At 59.9% G+C, this 15034-nt stretch overlaps 1 protein-coding gene across 7 annotated transcripts; it reads left to right on the top strand.

Annotated features, from left to right (window-relative positions):
* Window positions 1-1067: 1067 nt before the first annotated feature.
* OPRL1 (opioid related nociceptin receptor 1) lies at window positions 1068-11152 on the top strand. Of its 7 annotated transcripts, none has more exons than XM_059407490.1 (5): window positions 1079-1348; window positions 1579-1717; window positions 1869-2133; window positions 6532-6887; window positions 6983-9127. In XM_059407490.1, exons 3-5 carry the CDS (start codon window positions 1901-1903, stop codon window positions 7504-7506), a joined length of 1113 nt encoding a protein of 370 aa, XP_059263473.1. In that variant the 5' UTR covers window positions 1079-1348; window positions 1579-1717; window positions 1869-1900; the 3' UTR covers window positions 7507-9127. The 7 variants fall into 7 exon arrangements, 6 of the variants coding, with proteins under 6 accessions (XP_059263474.1, XP_059263473.1, XP_059263477.1 ...); XR_009405531.1 differs by lacking the exon at window positions 1579-1717 and adding an exon at window positions 11063-11152 and having other exon boundaries at window positions 1080-1348; window positions 6983-9831; XM_059407496.1 differs by lacking the exon at window positions 1079-1348 and adding an exon at window positions 2422-2522 and having other exon boundaries at window positions 1634-1717; window positions 6983-9122.
* Window positions 11153-15034: the final 3882 nt, after the last annotated feature.

Here is a 15034-nt window from a genome sequence, read left to right on the forward strand (position 1 = left end):
TTTGTGTGTTCAGTCATGTGTCTGTTTCGGCATCTTAATGTGTGTTTGCGGGCGTGTGAGCCTGTGTGTCCCTGCATGTCCCGAGGGCATGTCTCCGTGGTTGTGCCCTGGGTCTCCATGCTGTCCCTGAACCTGCTACAGTGAAGATGCAGAGGAAAGTCCTGGGGGACAGCTTGGGATGCTGAGTCCTAGGGCATCTGCCTGCTCTGTGGTCTCCTGATTTGCCAGGTATCCTAGCAACGCTGCTGCCAGTCGCCTAGCAACCAGGTCCCCATCCTTGGAGATGGCTGCTCCAGGCAGGGTCTAGGCTCTGTGAGTAGAGCCTGTGCAGGAAGAAGGACCTCATGACTTGGAGGCTGGTGACTCAGCTAAGGGGTCACCCACACAGCATGTGACCCCAGTGCCAGGAAGGAGGCAGCTCCATGGGAGCTGTTCAGCTGCACGGGTGCTAGGGGCCCAGGCTGTGAGGAGATGAAGCTCAGGGGTCGCTTTGGGAACCCAGCTAGGGCAGAGACACCCTTGGTGTGTCTCAAAGTGGCAGACGGATCTGGGTTTCACAACACGGAGGGGTAACGCTCCCGCCTGCAGAAAGCTGATGCTGATGGCGGTGACCTCCGTGCAGGGACAGATGAGCCTCCACCGTGGACCTGTGGAGTGCACAGTGGGCACACAGGGTGCACTGTGGAGTCGAGGCACCCTGCTGGTCCAAGAGCCTCGGACCCACTTAGCGCTGGCCAGGCAGGCGTCCTGCTGAGCACACACCCTCCTCTTGGCCTGCCCCTGCTCCGCCGGGGACACCGCTGAGGGGCCCTTTCTGGGCCAACCGGGGCTGGTCTGGGTCCACCCGAGGCAGTGTCTCTGTGTGGTAGACGAGGCCCCGCCTCTGTGTCCCGGTCTGTGTGTCTTGTGGGCGTCCCCCTGACTCTCTGTCCCCTGTCCCTGTGTCCTTGTGCGTATGTCTAACCCTCGACTCAGTTCCCGCGTGGATCTGCGTCCCTGTGTCCCTGTGTGGGAGCTGCTCTCTGTCGCTCATCCCGCAGTGTGCGCTCAAAGGACATCCAGTGCGGGGGCGGGGGGGGGCGGCGACCCCCCCTTCCCTGCGGCCCCTCACCCCGCCCTCAGGGCCCCTCCTCCTCAGGAGCGGCAGGCTCCGCCCCATCCCCCAGCTCCGCGCCAGGCTGCGGCGTCTGGTCTGGCATCTGCTGGGAAGCAGCTCCCGCCGCAGCCCGGTGCAGCCCCGCAGCCCCGCGCGGACCTGCGGCTGGTCGGGCAGTGGCATCCCAGACCCGCACCGGCGGGGCTGAGGGTTAGAGCCGCCACAGCCTCGGCTCCCACGGAGGTTGCTAAGGTAAGGCCTAAGCTGCAGGGGAGTGGGGGTCGGGGGTCTGGAGTCTGGGGTCCGGTGTGGACAGACTGCAGCCCTCGGGCAGGACTGGGGAGGGGCAGGAGGGAGTCGTGTCCTGTGTCCCACGGGTTTCTGGGTGTGTCTCTGCCCCTTTTGTGTCTGTGTGTGCCCGAGGTCAGGTCTGGACGTTTCTGTGGGTGGTGTGCACACATGGCTATCTGTGTGCCCCTCAGCCACTGTGGGTGGACACGTGTGTTGGTGTGTGACTGTGTGACTACACACGCAAGTCCCATGCAGGAGACTGTCGGCCACGCGAGACCGCGTCCTCATCTGCACACACGCGTCTAGACACATCCCTGTCTGTGCACACAGGTCTGCTTGTCTCCATGGTTTCTGCGTGTGTGTGTGTGCCTCTGCGTCCGTGGCTGTGGAGGGGGGTGGCGGGGGCTGCACACCCTGTGCTTGGAGGCCTCCAGGCTGGGAGGGGTCAGGTGCTGTGGTCATGTGTCCCTGTTCCCTCCAGGCACAAGGTGGCTTTGCACACAGGGAGGCAGAATGGAGTCCCTCTTCCCTGCTCCCTTCTGGGAGGTCCTCTACAGTGGCCACCTGCAGGGCAACCTGTCCCTCCTGAGCCCCAACCACAGCCTGCTGCCCCCCCACCTTCTGCTCAACACCAGCCACGCCGCATTCCTGCCCCTTGGGCTCAAGGTCACCATTGTGGGGCTTTACCTGGCTGTCTGCATTGGGGGACTCCTGGGGAACTGCCTCGTCATGTATGTCATCCTCAGGTAGGCTGGGGACCCCCCCCGCGCCGCTACACAGGGGAAGCAGGCAGGGGGCTGTGTTGGGTGGGCCTGCCAGGTAGAGGTTCTGCACTGTCCCGTTCAATTTCTGGTCATCCTGTCGGGTGGCGTCAGGGGCAAGGTCGGTCTGAGGCCCTGGGTACTCATGTCTTCACGGCGGGGGCACAGGACTAGGGGGAGAAGGAAAGGGAGGGTCTTGCTCACCCTGGTCCTGGTAGGTGGGGGGGGGGTGTAGCCGTGTCCCCGATCGAATGTCCCCCTGACTCCTGACAGATCACACCCCCTGACGCGGGGGGCCCAGCTCCTCGTCCAGCCATTGTGGGAAGATCGCATGGATCTCACCGTGACCCTGAGAGGCAGCTCTGGCTCAGCAGGTTCCCAGCCGGTGCTGGGGCTTTGCCCGAAGCCCCTCCCCTTCGGCTCCGGCGGGGTCTGGGTCGACTCCAGCATGTGCTGGTGCTTAGACTGGGAAAGCCTGGGGGATCAGAAGGACTGGCCATCATAGAAACAGCATGGGGACATTGTGAGGACGGGAGTGCATGTGTGCGTGTGTGTGCATGGATACACGTAGGTACAAGCATGCACACACAGGTGAGCACACAGATCTGTGAAGTGCACACATGTAGGTGGGTACACAACAGTGCACGCACATACATGTGTGTCTGCACATGTGCATGGGTGAGAGTGTCCACACATGAGTTAACGTGCGGAGCTTTGTGCCTGTGCACATACATGTGTACCTTATAGCCGGGCACGTGTGTACAAGCACACACATGCAAGTGTGCCCCCGCCCACACCAGTGTGAGTGCCCACGTGTGGAAAACCAGTGTGTGAGTGGACACATGCAAGGTGTGTGTTGGTGTGTAAGGTGCACATGCTTATGCAGGGGGCAGGGAAGAGCAGCTGTCTGTCTGTAGTGCTGAACCCCAGGGGACCGGGCTCCCATGGCCCTCTGTGGCGGGGGGGGGTGTGCTGCAGGTGACAAGTGTCCCAGCCTGTGGTGGTCTGTTTCACCCTTCCTGTCATCACCGCTTCTCTGTCTCTCTCCTCTGCCGTGGGGCATCCACACTCAGAGCCGCATCCTCGTCCTTATCAGAGCAGACAGGGAAGGTCCCCAGAGACACTGATGGGCAGGGACAAGCCTGTGTGTCAGAACAATGTATTCTGACCCCGCGGACTGGGATCGGCTGCCCCAAGGCACCACTTACAAGCCCTGCTCTTGTTTTTTTTTTTTTTTTTTTTTTTTTAAGCCCTGCTCTTCTTAAGAGACTTTATTATTTTTTTTTAAAGATTTTATTTATGGGGCACCTGGGTGGCTCAGTGGGTTTAAGCCTCTGTCTTCAGCTCAGGTCTTGATCCCAGGGTCCTGGGATCAAGCCCCACATCCGGCTCTCCGCTCAGTGTGGAGCCTCTCCCCGCCGCCCCCCCCCCCCGCCCCGCCTGCCTCTCTGCCTACTTGTGATCTCTCCCTCTCTGTCAAATAAATAAATAAAATCTTAAAAAACACCTGAAACTACATTAACACAACCTGGTCCCCCCAAGTCCATAGTTGACACTACGGCTCGTGCGTGGTGTACATTCTGTGAGTTTTGACAAATACGTACTGACATGTGCGCATCACACAGAATAGTCTCACTGCCCCGAGACCGCTCCATGCTCTGCTTTCTCACCGCCCCCCGCCCCCAGCCCTGGCAACCACAGGGCTTTCGCTGTCTCCATTGCTCTGCCTTCTCCAGAAGGTCATGTAGTGGAACGGTACACTGCAGCTTTCTCAGACGGCTTCTTCCACTTAGTGATTTCCATTTAAGCTTCCTCCATGTGCTCTCATGGCTTACTAGCTCATTTCTTTTTTTTTAAGATTTTTAAAATTTATTCATGAGAGAGATAGAGGGAGAGAGAAAGGACATAAGTGAAGGGCTGGGCAGAGGCAGAGGGAGAAGCAGACTCCCCACTGAGCAGGGAGCCCAATGCAGGACTTGATCCCAGGACCCCGGGATCATGCCCTGAGCCGAAGGCAGACGCTTCACCGACTGAGCCATCCAGGCACTCCCAATATCTCGTTTTTTAAATCTCTGAATATTGCTCCATTTTCTGGACCTACCACAGCTCGCTCGTCACTCACTGCAGGACGTGGCGGCTTCTAAGTTCTGGCGGTTATGAACATAGCTGCTAACATCTGCGTGCAAGGTCTTTTTTTGGTGTAGATGTAAGTTTTCAGCTCCTTTGGGTAGAAATCAAGGAGTGTGTTTAGCTTGGTAAGAGACCACCAAACTGTCTTCCAAGGCGGCTGTGCCATGTTGCTTCCCCCAGCGACAGCGACGGTTCCTGCTGCGCCGCACGCTCGCCGGCCGGAGGTACCAGCGCTCGAGGTTTTGCCTGTTCCAGGAGTCTGCGGTAGTAGCTCCCTGTTCTAATTGGTGAGGTGTCTGGTACGTCTTTGGCTTTTTTTTTTTCTTTGTTCTTGAGAGAGAGAGAGACCCGGGGAGGGGCAGAGAGAGAGACTCTCCAGCAGACCCGGCTCTGAGCAGGGAGCTCCAGATGGGGCTCAATCCTGGGACCCTGAGATCAGGACCTGAGCCCAAACCAGAAGTCAGATGCTTAACTGATCGAGGCCCCCAGGCACCCCAGGTTTTCTGTTTTCTTATTGTTGAGTTTTAACGGTTTTTTTTTTTTGCATATTTTTGACAGCAGTCCTCTCTCAGATGTGTCTGTGTCTTCTGGTTCTCTTGATCCGCTTTTTGACCAGCTCTTTTTTTTTTTTTTTTTAAAGATTTTATTTATGGGGCACCTGGCTGGTGGTGGATTAATTAATCCAGTGGATTAAAGCCTCTGCCTTCAGCTCAGGTCCTGATCCCAGGGTCCTGGGATCGAGCCCCGTGTCCGGCTCTCTGGTCGGCGGAGATCCTGCTTCCCCCTCTCTCTCTGCCTGCCTCTCTGCCAACTTGTGATCTCTGTCAAATAAATAAATGAAATCTTAAAAAAAAAAAAAAAGAAAAAAATGAATCTCTTAAAGATTTTATTTATTTATTTGACAGAGAGAGATCACAAGTCGGCAGAGAGGCAGGGGGAAGCAGGCTCCCCGCCGAGCAGAGAGCCCAGTGCGGGGCTCGATCCCAGGACCCCAAGACCACGGCCTGAGCCAAAGGCAGAGGCTTAACCCACTGAGCCGCCATGTGTCCCTGCCTGCTCTTTTTTTTTTTTTTTTTTAAAGATTTTATTTATTTATTTGACAGACAGAGACTACAAGTAGACAGAGGCAGGCAGATAGAGAGGAAGGGAAGCAGGCCCCCCCGCTGAGCAGAGAGCCTGATGTGGGACTCGATCCCAGGACCCTGAGATCATGACCTGAGCCAAAGGCAGCGGCTTAACCCACTGAGCCACCCAGGTGCCCCCCCTGCCTGCTCTTTTTAAGACCACTTAGATCCTCTGGGTCTAAGTGTCCTCCTATACAGAGTGTGGACCAGTATAGCCTTTTGTAAAATCTTAAATCTTATAAAATCTTAAATGACAATGAAATCCATGTGGCGAGCTTGGCTCAGGTGTCTGCTATTGTGGTCCTTGTGCTGTTGTTTGGTCATAATTCAGGTCTGTTCGTGCTGATTACAAACCTTTCTCTAAGACGCAGAACTGACCCAGATCCTCTTATAGTAGGTTCAGTGACATGGAGCCTCGTCACCTCTGGTGCCGCTGCTGCCAACACGGTCATCCCCGCCGTCACTCGCCCCAGCTCTGCGACCTCATCTCCACGACCTCACTGCTGTCTCCACCTCCACCCACACAGTCACCACCCCACCCACCCCCCACTTCCACCCCCCACACTTATGACCCCCCACCATCACCAATATTATTACTATTAATTTAGTCAACAGATATTTATTAAGCAGCCGTAATGTCCCCAGACCTGTTCCTTGGGTACAGCCAGACCACATTCGCTCCTCTCCCATTCCTGTCACCATTTCCCGTCTCTATCTGCAGACCACAACATGGGCTGTGATGGCCGCGCATGGCCTCTTACAGACTTTGGAGCCCTTAGAGATCTCTGGTGTCTGTAAGGCCAACCTTGCAGTGCGTGAAGGTCTTTAGGGGGACCGGCAAGGGAGGAGGAAGGCTCTTCTTCTCAGGAGTCCTACCTCTTTGATCCCACGTGGATGTGTGCCCCGGTACCCTCCATGTCCAGTCTTTGGGTCTGGAACCCTTTTGTGTGTGCTGGGAGGACTGCTTGCTCCCCAGCTCCACGCCCTTATGCTGGGCCCAGGAACCTGCATTTTGACAAGGGCCTCAGACTGGGAGCTCCTCATGGCGGCAATAAGAAGGACCCTGGGCTCTGCTGCCAGGTCCGGCCACGGGCACTGGATGAAGCCTTCCTTTCCCTGTCCTCTGCAGACACACCAAGATGAAGACGGCCACCAACATCTACATCTTTAACCTGGCCCTGGCAGACACTTTGGTGCTGCTGACACTGCCCTTCCAGGGCACGGACGTCCTCCTGGGCTTCTGGCCATTTGGAAATGCCCTGTGCAAGACAGTCATTGCCATCGACTATTACAACATGTTCACCAGCACCTTCACCTTGACCGCCATGAGTGTGGACCGCTATGTGGCCATCTGCCACCCCATCCGAGCTCTCGATGTCCGGACGTCCAGCAAGGCTCAGGCTGTCAACGTGGCCATCTGGGCTCTGGCGTCCGTGGTCGGTGTTCCTGTTGCCATCATGGGCTCGGCGCAGGTCGAGGATGAAGGTCAGGGGTGGCCCCCTTCCCCGGTGGTCTTGTTGCCTGGGTCGCAGAGCGTCCTTCCGGGTCCACCCACCCTGACCCTGGTTTTCTCCCTGCAGAGGTCGAGTGTCTGGTGGAGATCCCCGCCCCACAGGACTACTGGGGCCCCGTGTTTGCCGTCTGCATCTTCCTCTTCTCCTTCATCATCCCCGTGCTTGTCATCTCCGTCTGCTACAGCCTCATGATCCGGCGGCTGCGTGGCGTGCGCCTGCTGTCCGGCTCCCGCGAGAAAGACCGGAACCTGCGGCGCATCACGCGGCTGGTGCTGGTGGTGGTGGCCGTGTTTGTGGGCTGCTGGACGCCTGTGCAGGTCTTCGTGCTGGCACAAGGCCTGGGGGTGCAGCCGGGTAGCGAGGCTGCCGTGGCTGTCCTGCGCTTCTGCACGGCGCTCGGCTACGTCAACAGCTGCCTCAACCCCATCCTCTACGCCTTCTTGGATGAGAATTTCAAGGCCTGCTTCCGAAAGTTCTGCTGTGCCCCGGCCCTGCGCCGGGAGACGCAGGTGTCCGACCGTGTGCGCAGCATTGCCAAGGACGTGGCCCTTGCCTGCAAGACTTCTGAGACAGTACCACGGCCTGCATGACTAGGCGTGGACCTGCCCATGGTGCCCGTCAGCCCGCAGAGCCCATCAACACCCAACACGGAGCTCACCCAGGTCACTGCTCTTTAGGCTGACCCTGAACCTGGTTCCTGGGCATTGCCGGACTTGCAGACTTCTGCGTGGCCTCAGAGGGCCTGGTGACATCATGGGACAGGTCATATGGTAGCCGCCCTCCTAGTAAGTAGCAGAGAGGCGACACCTGCCATGAGTGTGCCCGGCCAGAGCCCCTGCCAACACCATAACCCTGATGGGACTCTGCTGGCCTCTCCCCCACGGCGCCCTGCGGGCTCTGGGTATGGGCCACCTGCTGCCTGTGCCATGTGCTCTCTGCGGGGGGCCCTGCAACCCCTCCTTGGGGTTTGGAGCTGCCTCAAGTGTCATTACTTCCCCGTCCCCCACGCCCGCCTCTGAGAGGCTTCTGAGGGGCTTTTTGCTCCCGAAGCACAAAGAACCGTCAACCACAGATGTGGCTGTCCAGGGGTGTGGCCTGAAGGGACAGCGGGCTGCTCGGTCACCTTAGGCCACTTTTTCATTCTGGAAACAGCCCCGGAGCCCTGGTCTTGGCTGCACAGCGCTGGAGGGGAGGGGCGCCCTGCTGTGCTCTGTCCCTGGGTCCTCCGCGGCTCTCTTGAAATCAGAGGTCAGCAGTTTTGCAGCCGACAGGCCCTGCACCCTGTTTGGACCCTTGTGGACCTGGAAGCGGAGTGGCCGTGGGGACGGACTCTGCTCTGCCTCTCTGGCGACTGGCCCGTGTCACTGACAAACCTCCAGGGCTCTTGGGGGCGGGGGGCGAGCTTCCCGCTGCCACTGTGAGAGGGGTCTGGAGCCAGAACACCGTGGCCGGGGAGGAGCTCCCTGCTGCGGGGCCCGGAGCAGGTGGGGAGCTGCCGTCTTCCTGCTCTGAGGTGGGGAGCTGCCATCTGGCGAATTTGCAGACACTCTTTCCTGTAGATAAACTATGGAAACCCAGCACCGGAAGAGACCATCCTGCCTCCACCCGTGAGCGGAGCCGCTGACCTCAGCCAGGTGGTCTGAGCTCCTGCAGGGAACAGGAAGCACTGACTTTCGGCTGGCTTCTCCTGCTTCAGGGAGCCCCAGCTCTGGGGTTCGTTCCTGGGGGGGTGGAGCCGTCCAGCGGGGCGTGCTGGTGGGACTGTCGCTTCGCTATTTATGCATGCGGCCTGTGCCGTTTCCCCCACACGGAACCAACCCGAATCTTGTCTCCAGGGGTCATTGGGGCCACCATAAACCCCTTCCCACTGAGCAGGTGTTTCTGACTCCCGTGGGGTGGGCCTCTGGGGTAAAGAGTCCTCCACCTGCTCTGGGCTCCTCACTTGGCCGGGCTCTGTCTTCATGGGATGTTCCCCTTGGAGGCTGCCAGGCTGTGACCTCCAGAAGGTGTGGTTTCGTGATGCACTGGAGGTCTGTTTCCTTTCCTTCAGCACAAATAGCTCCTCCTTGAACAACCAGCTACAGCACCTACATCCTGCCCCCGCGGCTAGAGGCTCCCTGCTGGTCGGGGTGGGGTGTGCTCTTCCCACGGGGCCCCACGTTTCTCTCACCCTACTGAGCCCCTGCCGACCGCTCCCTGCCCCAGCCCTCCCCCCTTCCTTGAGCAGACCCAGCAGAGTTTGGAAGATGAACAGAACAGCCTCCATTGGTGGCCCTGAGATGGGGACATGCCTCCGGCTCTGGTGTGGATCCAGTTTGGTCCAGGTTGACCCTTGGGGTGGGTGACCCTCTCAGAAAGAGGGACATCAGAGGGAGTGCGAGGGCAAGCTCGGGGGGGGGGGGCAGTGTTTGGCCCCTGCAGAGGGGCTGGTGTGCACTTTCACACCAACCTTAACGATGGGCACTTGGCTGTTCAAACAGACATTTAGCATCACGGGGAAGTTTGGGAATGAGGGGCCTACGGCAGCGGGTACCTGAGGAGTGCTGGGGAGACGTGCGGTGGGGCGGGGGGGGGAGTGCGGGTGGTGGGGGTACCCTAACCTGCTCGCCCCGCCCCGCAGTGAGCATCTGCAGGGAGATGGGCCCTGCAGGGTCAGGTGCATTGGGTGGAGTGAGGAGCCTGCCCCTGCCGCCCCCCCTCCACTCCCCTCCTGTTCCCACGGCTTCTCAGGCTCGGGCACCCTGTTCTCTCACTCATTTGTACCCGCTCACACCTCGGATGGGCATTGAGAGCCCCCGCTCCTCTCCTCAAGAAGCTTCCAGGGACGGGCAGTGCGGAGGCCGTAATGAGGGCTGCTGCTGCAGAGGAATGACCGCACTGCGGGGAGCAGGACTCAGAGCCTTCCAGGGAGAGATGTGAGTGTGAGTGATGGTTTAGCAAATGTCCACAGGCCCTGTGCATGGGCTGGGCTTGGGGACTTGCTCCTAATGAACAGAATGTGGCACGTGGCCTCCAGGACAGTCTTGAATGGCATCCAGGTCTCCTCTGGCCTCTCCCTGCCCACCTGCTCGCCCCCTGGGGCCAGCCGCCAGGGAGTGAGGTTGCCCCAGCAGCCCTGGGGGGAGTCTGGATGCTGAGGACCTGAGGTCTCCTGCCGCAGGCCGTGCGCGGGGACCTCCTTGGAAGCAGCACCTGTGGCCCTCATCCAGCCTTCAGGCGACCAGAGCCTCAGCCGCAGGCCTGACCCTAACCTCAGGAGAGGGTCTGAGCTAGAACCATTCCAAAACTGCTCCCGAATCCTTGGCCCATGGGAGCTATGAGACAAGGTTTCAAGCCGATAGATTCTGGGGAAGTTTGTTACACGGCCACGGAGCACGGTGTTGTCAGGAGGAGAAGGGGGGAGAGAGTGTTTGAATTGTATCAGGCTGAGAGGAGAGAGGTCAGAGGGATGCGTGCGGGTCTGAGCTCCGAGGACACACGTGACTAGGGACACTGGAATGTAGGACAGGTAGTGGCCATGCACCTTGGGGTGACCTCACGGGTGGTGAATGGTGGGTGGAGTGTGGCAGGGGACGGACTGCTCCGAGCTCCCCGCCGTGAGGACGACAGCCGGTCTGGGCCCCGGGAGCTCTGGAAGGTATTGAGAGGTGCCAGTGACCCCAGGTAGCACGGCCTGAACCCCAGGCATAGAACCAGCTGGGAGCCATGGCGCCAAGGCTGGGGATCCTGGCCAAGGCCTGCTAGGGGACTTGTCCCCTCTTCCCAACTCCTGGAAGAAAATGGTCTCTGAGTGGCCAGCCCCTCAGTGTCCCCTCCCTGCCCCTGGAGGCTCAGCGTGGAGCTCCTGCTGGAAGAATCTAGGCCCCAGGCCACACCCAGGGAGAAAGGGGTCCAGATGCCAGCCCATCCACGTAATAGATGTCCTTTCTAGACTGTGGGTGTCCAGAGGTCCTAGCAGAAGGGCCCTGGGTCCTAGAGCAGGATTTGAGGGGGCCACAGCAGGGGGAGGTCAAGAGAGGTCACAAGAGGGGCACAGGTTTCCTGGTGAAATGCCATCCAAGTTTCCAGCGATGAGTGTGCAATTCGTGGCCGCCTTTGCGGACTGAGTCTGTGGCTTCGCAGTAACATGTGGCTTTCCTGTCCCAGGTGTTCCCACTTTGATCATCTGTTCGTACTGTCTGGGGAGGAGCCAGCCTGAGCGTCCCCTCGAAGAGATCACAGTTTGGGTTTCTTTCCTCCAGATCACGGCTGTCAAGGAGGGTGGGGAAGGGGCATCCGGGGAGGTTGGTTGTCTGTCTGTGCTTCCGCCGGTGAGTAGAGTCGGGATGTCTGTTGTGCCAAGAGCTTTGGCCGGGGTCAGAGTGGTGGGGTGGGGGCAGGACTTGTACCCCGCAGCCTCTCACCCAGGGGCTGTCCAGGTGGCCGACTTGGACAGGGACAGGCTCACAGTTGTCTCTGCAGGTGTGGTGGCTAACCTTCGTAGTCTTTCTCTCTCTGCTTGGAGAAGGCGATGATGGGATGTGAGCAAGTGGGGCCTTCCTCCGAAGGGACAGCACTTGTCCTAAGATATCCCGGGGCGCTGGTGGGAGGGGTGCTCGGGCCGCTGGACACCAGCACGTGCTCTGGAAGGTGTTCCGGAAGCTCTCACCAGGAAGGGTAGAGGAGAGTGTTGGGATGCGAGCCGGCACAGCTCCTCAGCTCCTGGGCTGGAGACCGGTGATGGCACAGGAGACTCGGACGGCCAGGGACGGCTGAGGCAGGTGTGCGCTCAGGGTCACGAGGGAGGCCAGTTGGAAGGGCGTCCAACAGAGCAGGCCCATGGCCAGCACAGCCAGAACCAGGCCGGTCGTCTTCTGCTCGGCCTTGCCCAGAGCTTTGGTTGTGGAGTGAAGTTGCGGGGCCCACAGCCGATGAGGCAGGTCCACACAGAGCACACAGAGGATACCGCAAAGCCCAGGACCAGCATGTGGATGCATCCTTGAACCAGGCTCTCTCAGGCTTTGGGGAGCTCAGCCTGCAGCTCGTGGCCTGCAGCTGGTTGCTGTGGACCACAGCAAGGGCACCATGATGGTGACCTCGACCCAGACACAGGCTGATCTTTGTCCAGGAGGGTGTGCCGGGGCCCGGGGCGGGACCTCGTGGCGGCCAGCATCCTGGGTGGTGGTCCACACTCACAGTAGCCAGGAAGTAGGTGCTGTAGAAGAGAATCTGGACAGCCGGCACCCGTTTGCAGAGCGGCTCCCTGAAAGGCTGGGGCAGCAGTGGTGGCCCCATGACGAGGGCGGGCAGCACCAGCACCAAGAGACTGACGGCAACAGCCAGGTTCAGGATGGACACATGGGTCACCGTCCTCCTGCTGGGCCCCCTCAGGGTCACGTGGAGAGAGCTGTGTCGCCTGTCAGCACATGGTAGTGGATCAGGGAGTACACGGCCGGCAGCAGCTCATGGAGGGTGGCGTTGGGCCTGGTGCCATCGTCCTGAGTGTGGTTGGTGCCTGTTGTGGCCTGGAACGGGGAGCCTCTGCGTTCAGGGGGACCCAGGCCAGCAGCCTGCATCCTGAGGTGCGACCCGGGGCCGGCTGGCGATGCCTGGGAGTGGGGAGGCTGGGTAGGGGCCTCCTGGGGCTGGGTTCGGAGAGACAAAGAGACATTTGGTCTTTACTCTGAGCTTAGCACAGCAGCCCCTCATGCTCTCCGGCAGAGGCCGTGGCCATTTTGCCCTCCCCTGTCCTGCCCACCACCCACATGTAATCTACATGGGATCAAGGCGGTGCCCATGCAAACACACCTCCCAGGCTCACCGTTCCCCCCTCAAATCCAGGGGTCCTGAAGCCAGAGCCCTCCCAGTCACAGCCCTGTGGGACCACTGCTCTTTGCCCCACTGACCTATCTGATGACATGTGACCAGAAGTTGGTGACCCCGGTGGTTGTGTGCAGGAGGCCAGTGCCGGCTGGGGCAGTGGTGGTGGAGGGAGGTGACGCCCACTGATGGGCTCTCGCCAGGGTCCCTGTCAGCTCTCTGCCGTCCGGGGAGCTTTTAGGACATGCCTGGGCAGCAGCCTCAGTGCGGCTGGCTTCCCAGTGAGTCTCCAGCCTGGCGGCAGCTGGTACCAGCACAAAGGAGCCGTGAAGGAGGGAGGCGGACCCGCTGGTTGACTTGGAGCGCTGGGAAGCAGTGGGGGCAGGAGCTGTGGTAGTACCTATCGTCATCCCCAGGGTCCCCGTGGTGCTCAAGGGCCTGGGTGGATTCTCCAGCCAGCGGCCCTGGGGTGTGTGTGTGTGCGCGCGTGTGCGTGTTCCTGTGCGTGCATGTTCCTGTGTGCGTGTTCCCGTGTGTGTTCCTGTGTGTGCATGTTCCTGTGTGTGTGTGTTCCTGTGTGCGCACGTGCATGTTCCTGTGCGCGTGTTCCCGTGTGTGTTCCTGTGTGTGCGTGCGTGTTCCTGTGTGTGGGGGGTGTGCAGTGCGGGGTCTCTGGAGTGCCCGGGCCTGTTGGCAGTCGGAAGGGGCCATGTCTGCATGCCCCACCGAGCACATCTGTGCCTCCGTCTGTGGGTCTCTGTGGACTTGGGCACCCTTATCTGTGTAAAAGTGTGTGCACCTGTGCGTGTGCAAGTGTGTTCGTATGTGCATGCGGTTTCTGGGGGAAGCTCTGTCCCTGTGTTTGGGGGGCTCGGTATAGGTCCCAGCTGCATGGAGGGATCTGAGGGTCTGGACGTCTTTGTGTGGAAGCAGAATTTCTTGCTCACAGACAACCCAGCTCCTCTCTCTCTCATCGTGTTTTTTTGGTCGAGAGAAGAACATGTGCGTGGGCAGCAACCACACAGGCGGTGGATGTCTGCGGAGAGATGTCTGCCTCTCGTCCACCTCTTGGTCCCTCCGTGAGCTGCCCGCTGCCACCAGCCACTCTCACAGTCTTGTTCACTGATACCCAGACCCCGGGGTTGCTGCAGATCTGGAAGGTTCCTCTGCATGATTCTGCGGAGACACGGCTGCCTGCGGCCGGCACAGGGTCTCCCACGCTCGCCCCTGCCTTCTCCCCTCACCAGCACCCCAGTCTCGTGTTCCCAGGGCCTGAGTCAGGATAGGAGCCCGGGTAGTTGCCCCAGCACCCCGAGGCCACCAGGCCTGAGGCCGTGACCAGGGCACCAGCCTCCCATGCTGTGGGCCTAGAAAGGGGCACAGCGGGGTGTGAGAGGCCTGCAAGCCTCAGCCAGGGCTCCCGCCGCCGCCCTAGGGCTGAGAGCCTGCACCCAACAGGGGACCCTTCAGGTTAGACCTGCTGCCTGTCCTGGAGGACCCCGGGCCTCCCCCGTGGGCCTTCACTCACCTTCCTGCGGGAAATGTGGGCCTGGGTTTCTGGGGCGTGTAGGGCCCTGTGGCTAGAACTTCGGGGCAATTTACTGTCCCCCACGAACACCCTCAGATTTCACAGATTATTTTTACAAAAAGGTGTGTTTGTTTATTTGAGAGAGAGCCTGTGAGCAGGGTGGAGGCAGAGGGAGAGGGAGTTTTTTAAGCAGACTCCATGCTGTGTGCGGAGCTGTGCCGGGCTTGAGCTCACGACCCTGAGGTCACGACGCTGAGATCATGACCCGAGCTAAAACCAGGAGTGGACGCTGAACCGACTTGACCCCCTGAGGAACCCCGATGTCACAGATTTGAATGAGGAGATGCTCTTTGAGACAGGAGGGAGCCCGGTCCCTGCTTCTCTGAACCCTGGGTACCCAGGGTGAGGGGCGCTCTGTGGCCTGGGTGCGCTCCGGGCTGAGAACCAGCAAGGCCAGGGCTGGAAGTCTGAGGAGTAGGCTTGTGGGCGGCTCCTTCCTACAGTCTGGGGCTGGACTTCTTGATTTGGGGATTCTTGTGGGGGTGGGGCTAGGGTTATTTCACGGCTCCGGAATACCAGACGCAGGACGGAGAGAGGGTTGGGACCTAGGGCGCGCACGGCCCCGTTCCCCTGGCTGTACAGCCAGTGCTGGGCTGTGCTGAGCGGCTGGCCACTCTGGGCTTGCTTGTGGGCCTTCCCTGGGAGGGGTGCGCCCTGGGGTCTCCGTTCCCTGATCACCTTAGGAGGGGCCAGGGCTCTGTGTACCCTCTGGCCAGCGTGGAGCCGATCGG

Source organism: Mustela nigripes, chromosome 7, assembly GCF_022355385.1.
Source record: "Mustela nigripes isolate SB6536 chromosome 7, MUSNIG.SB6536, whole genome shotgun sequence".
NCBI classification, from domain to species: Eukaryota; Metazoa; Chordata; class Mammalia; order Carnivora; family Mustelidae; genus Mustela; species Mustela nigripes.

Coding starts and splice junctions, on each gene's coding strand:
- OPRL1 (XM_059407491.1), top strand. CDS start 1,901: ATGGAGTCCCTCTTCCCTGCTCCCTTCTGGGAGGTCCTCTACAGTGGC. Junction 2,134..6,531: donor GTCATGTATGTCATCCTCAG/GTAGGCTGGGGA, acceptor TGTCCTCTGCAG/ACACACCAAGATGAAGACGG. Junction 6,888..6,982: donor GGCGCAGGTCGAGGATGAAG/GTCAGGGGTGGC, acceptor TTCTCCCTGCAG/AGGTCGAGTGTCTGGTGGAG.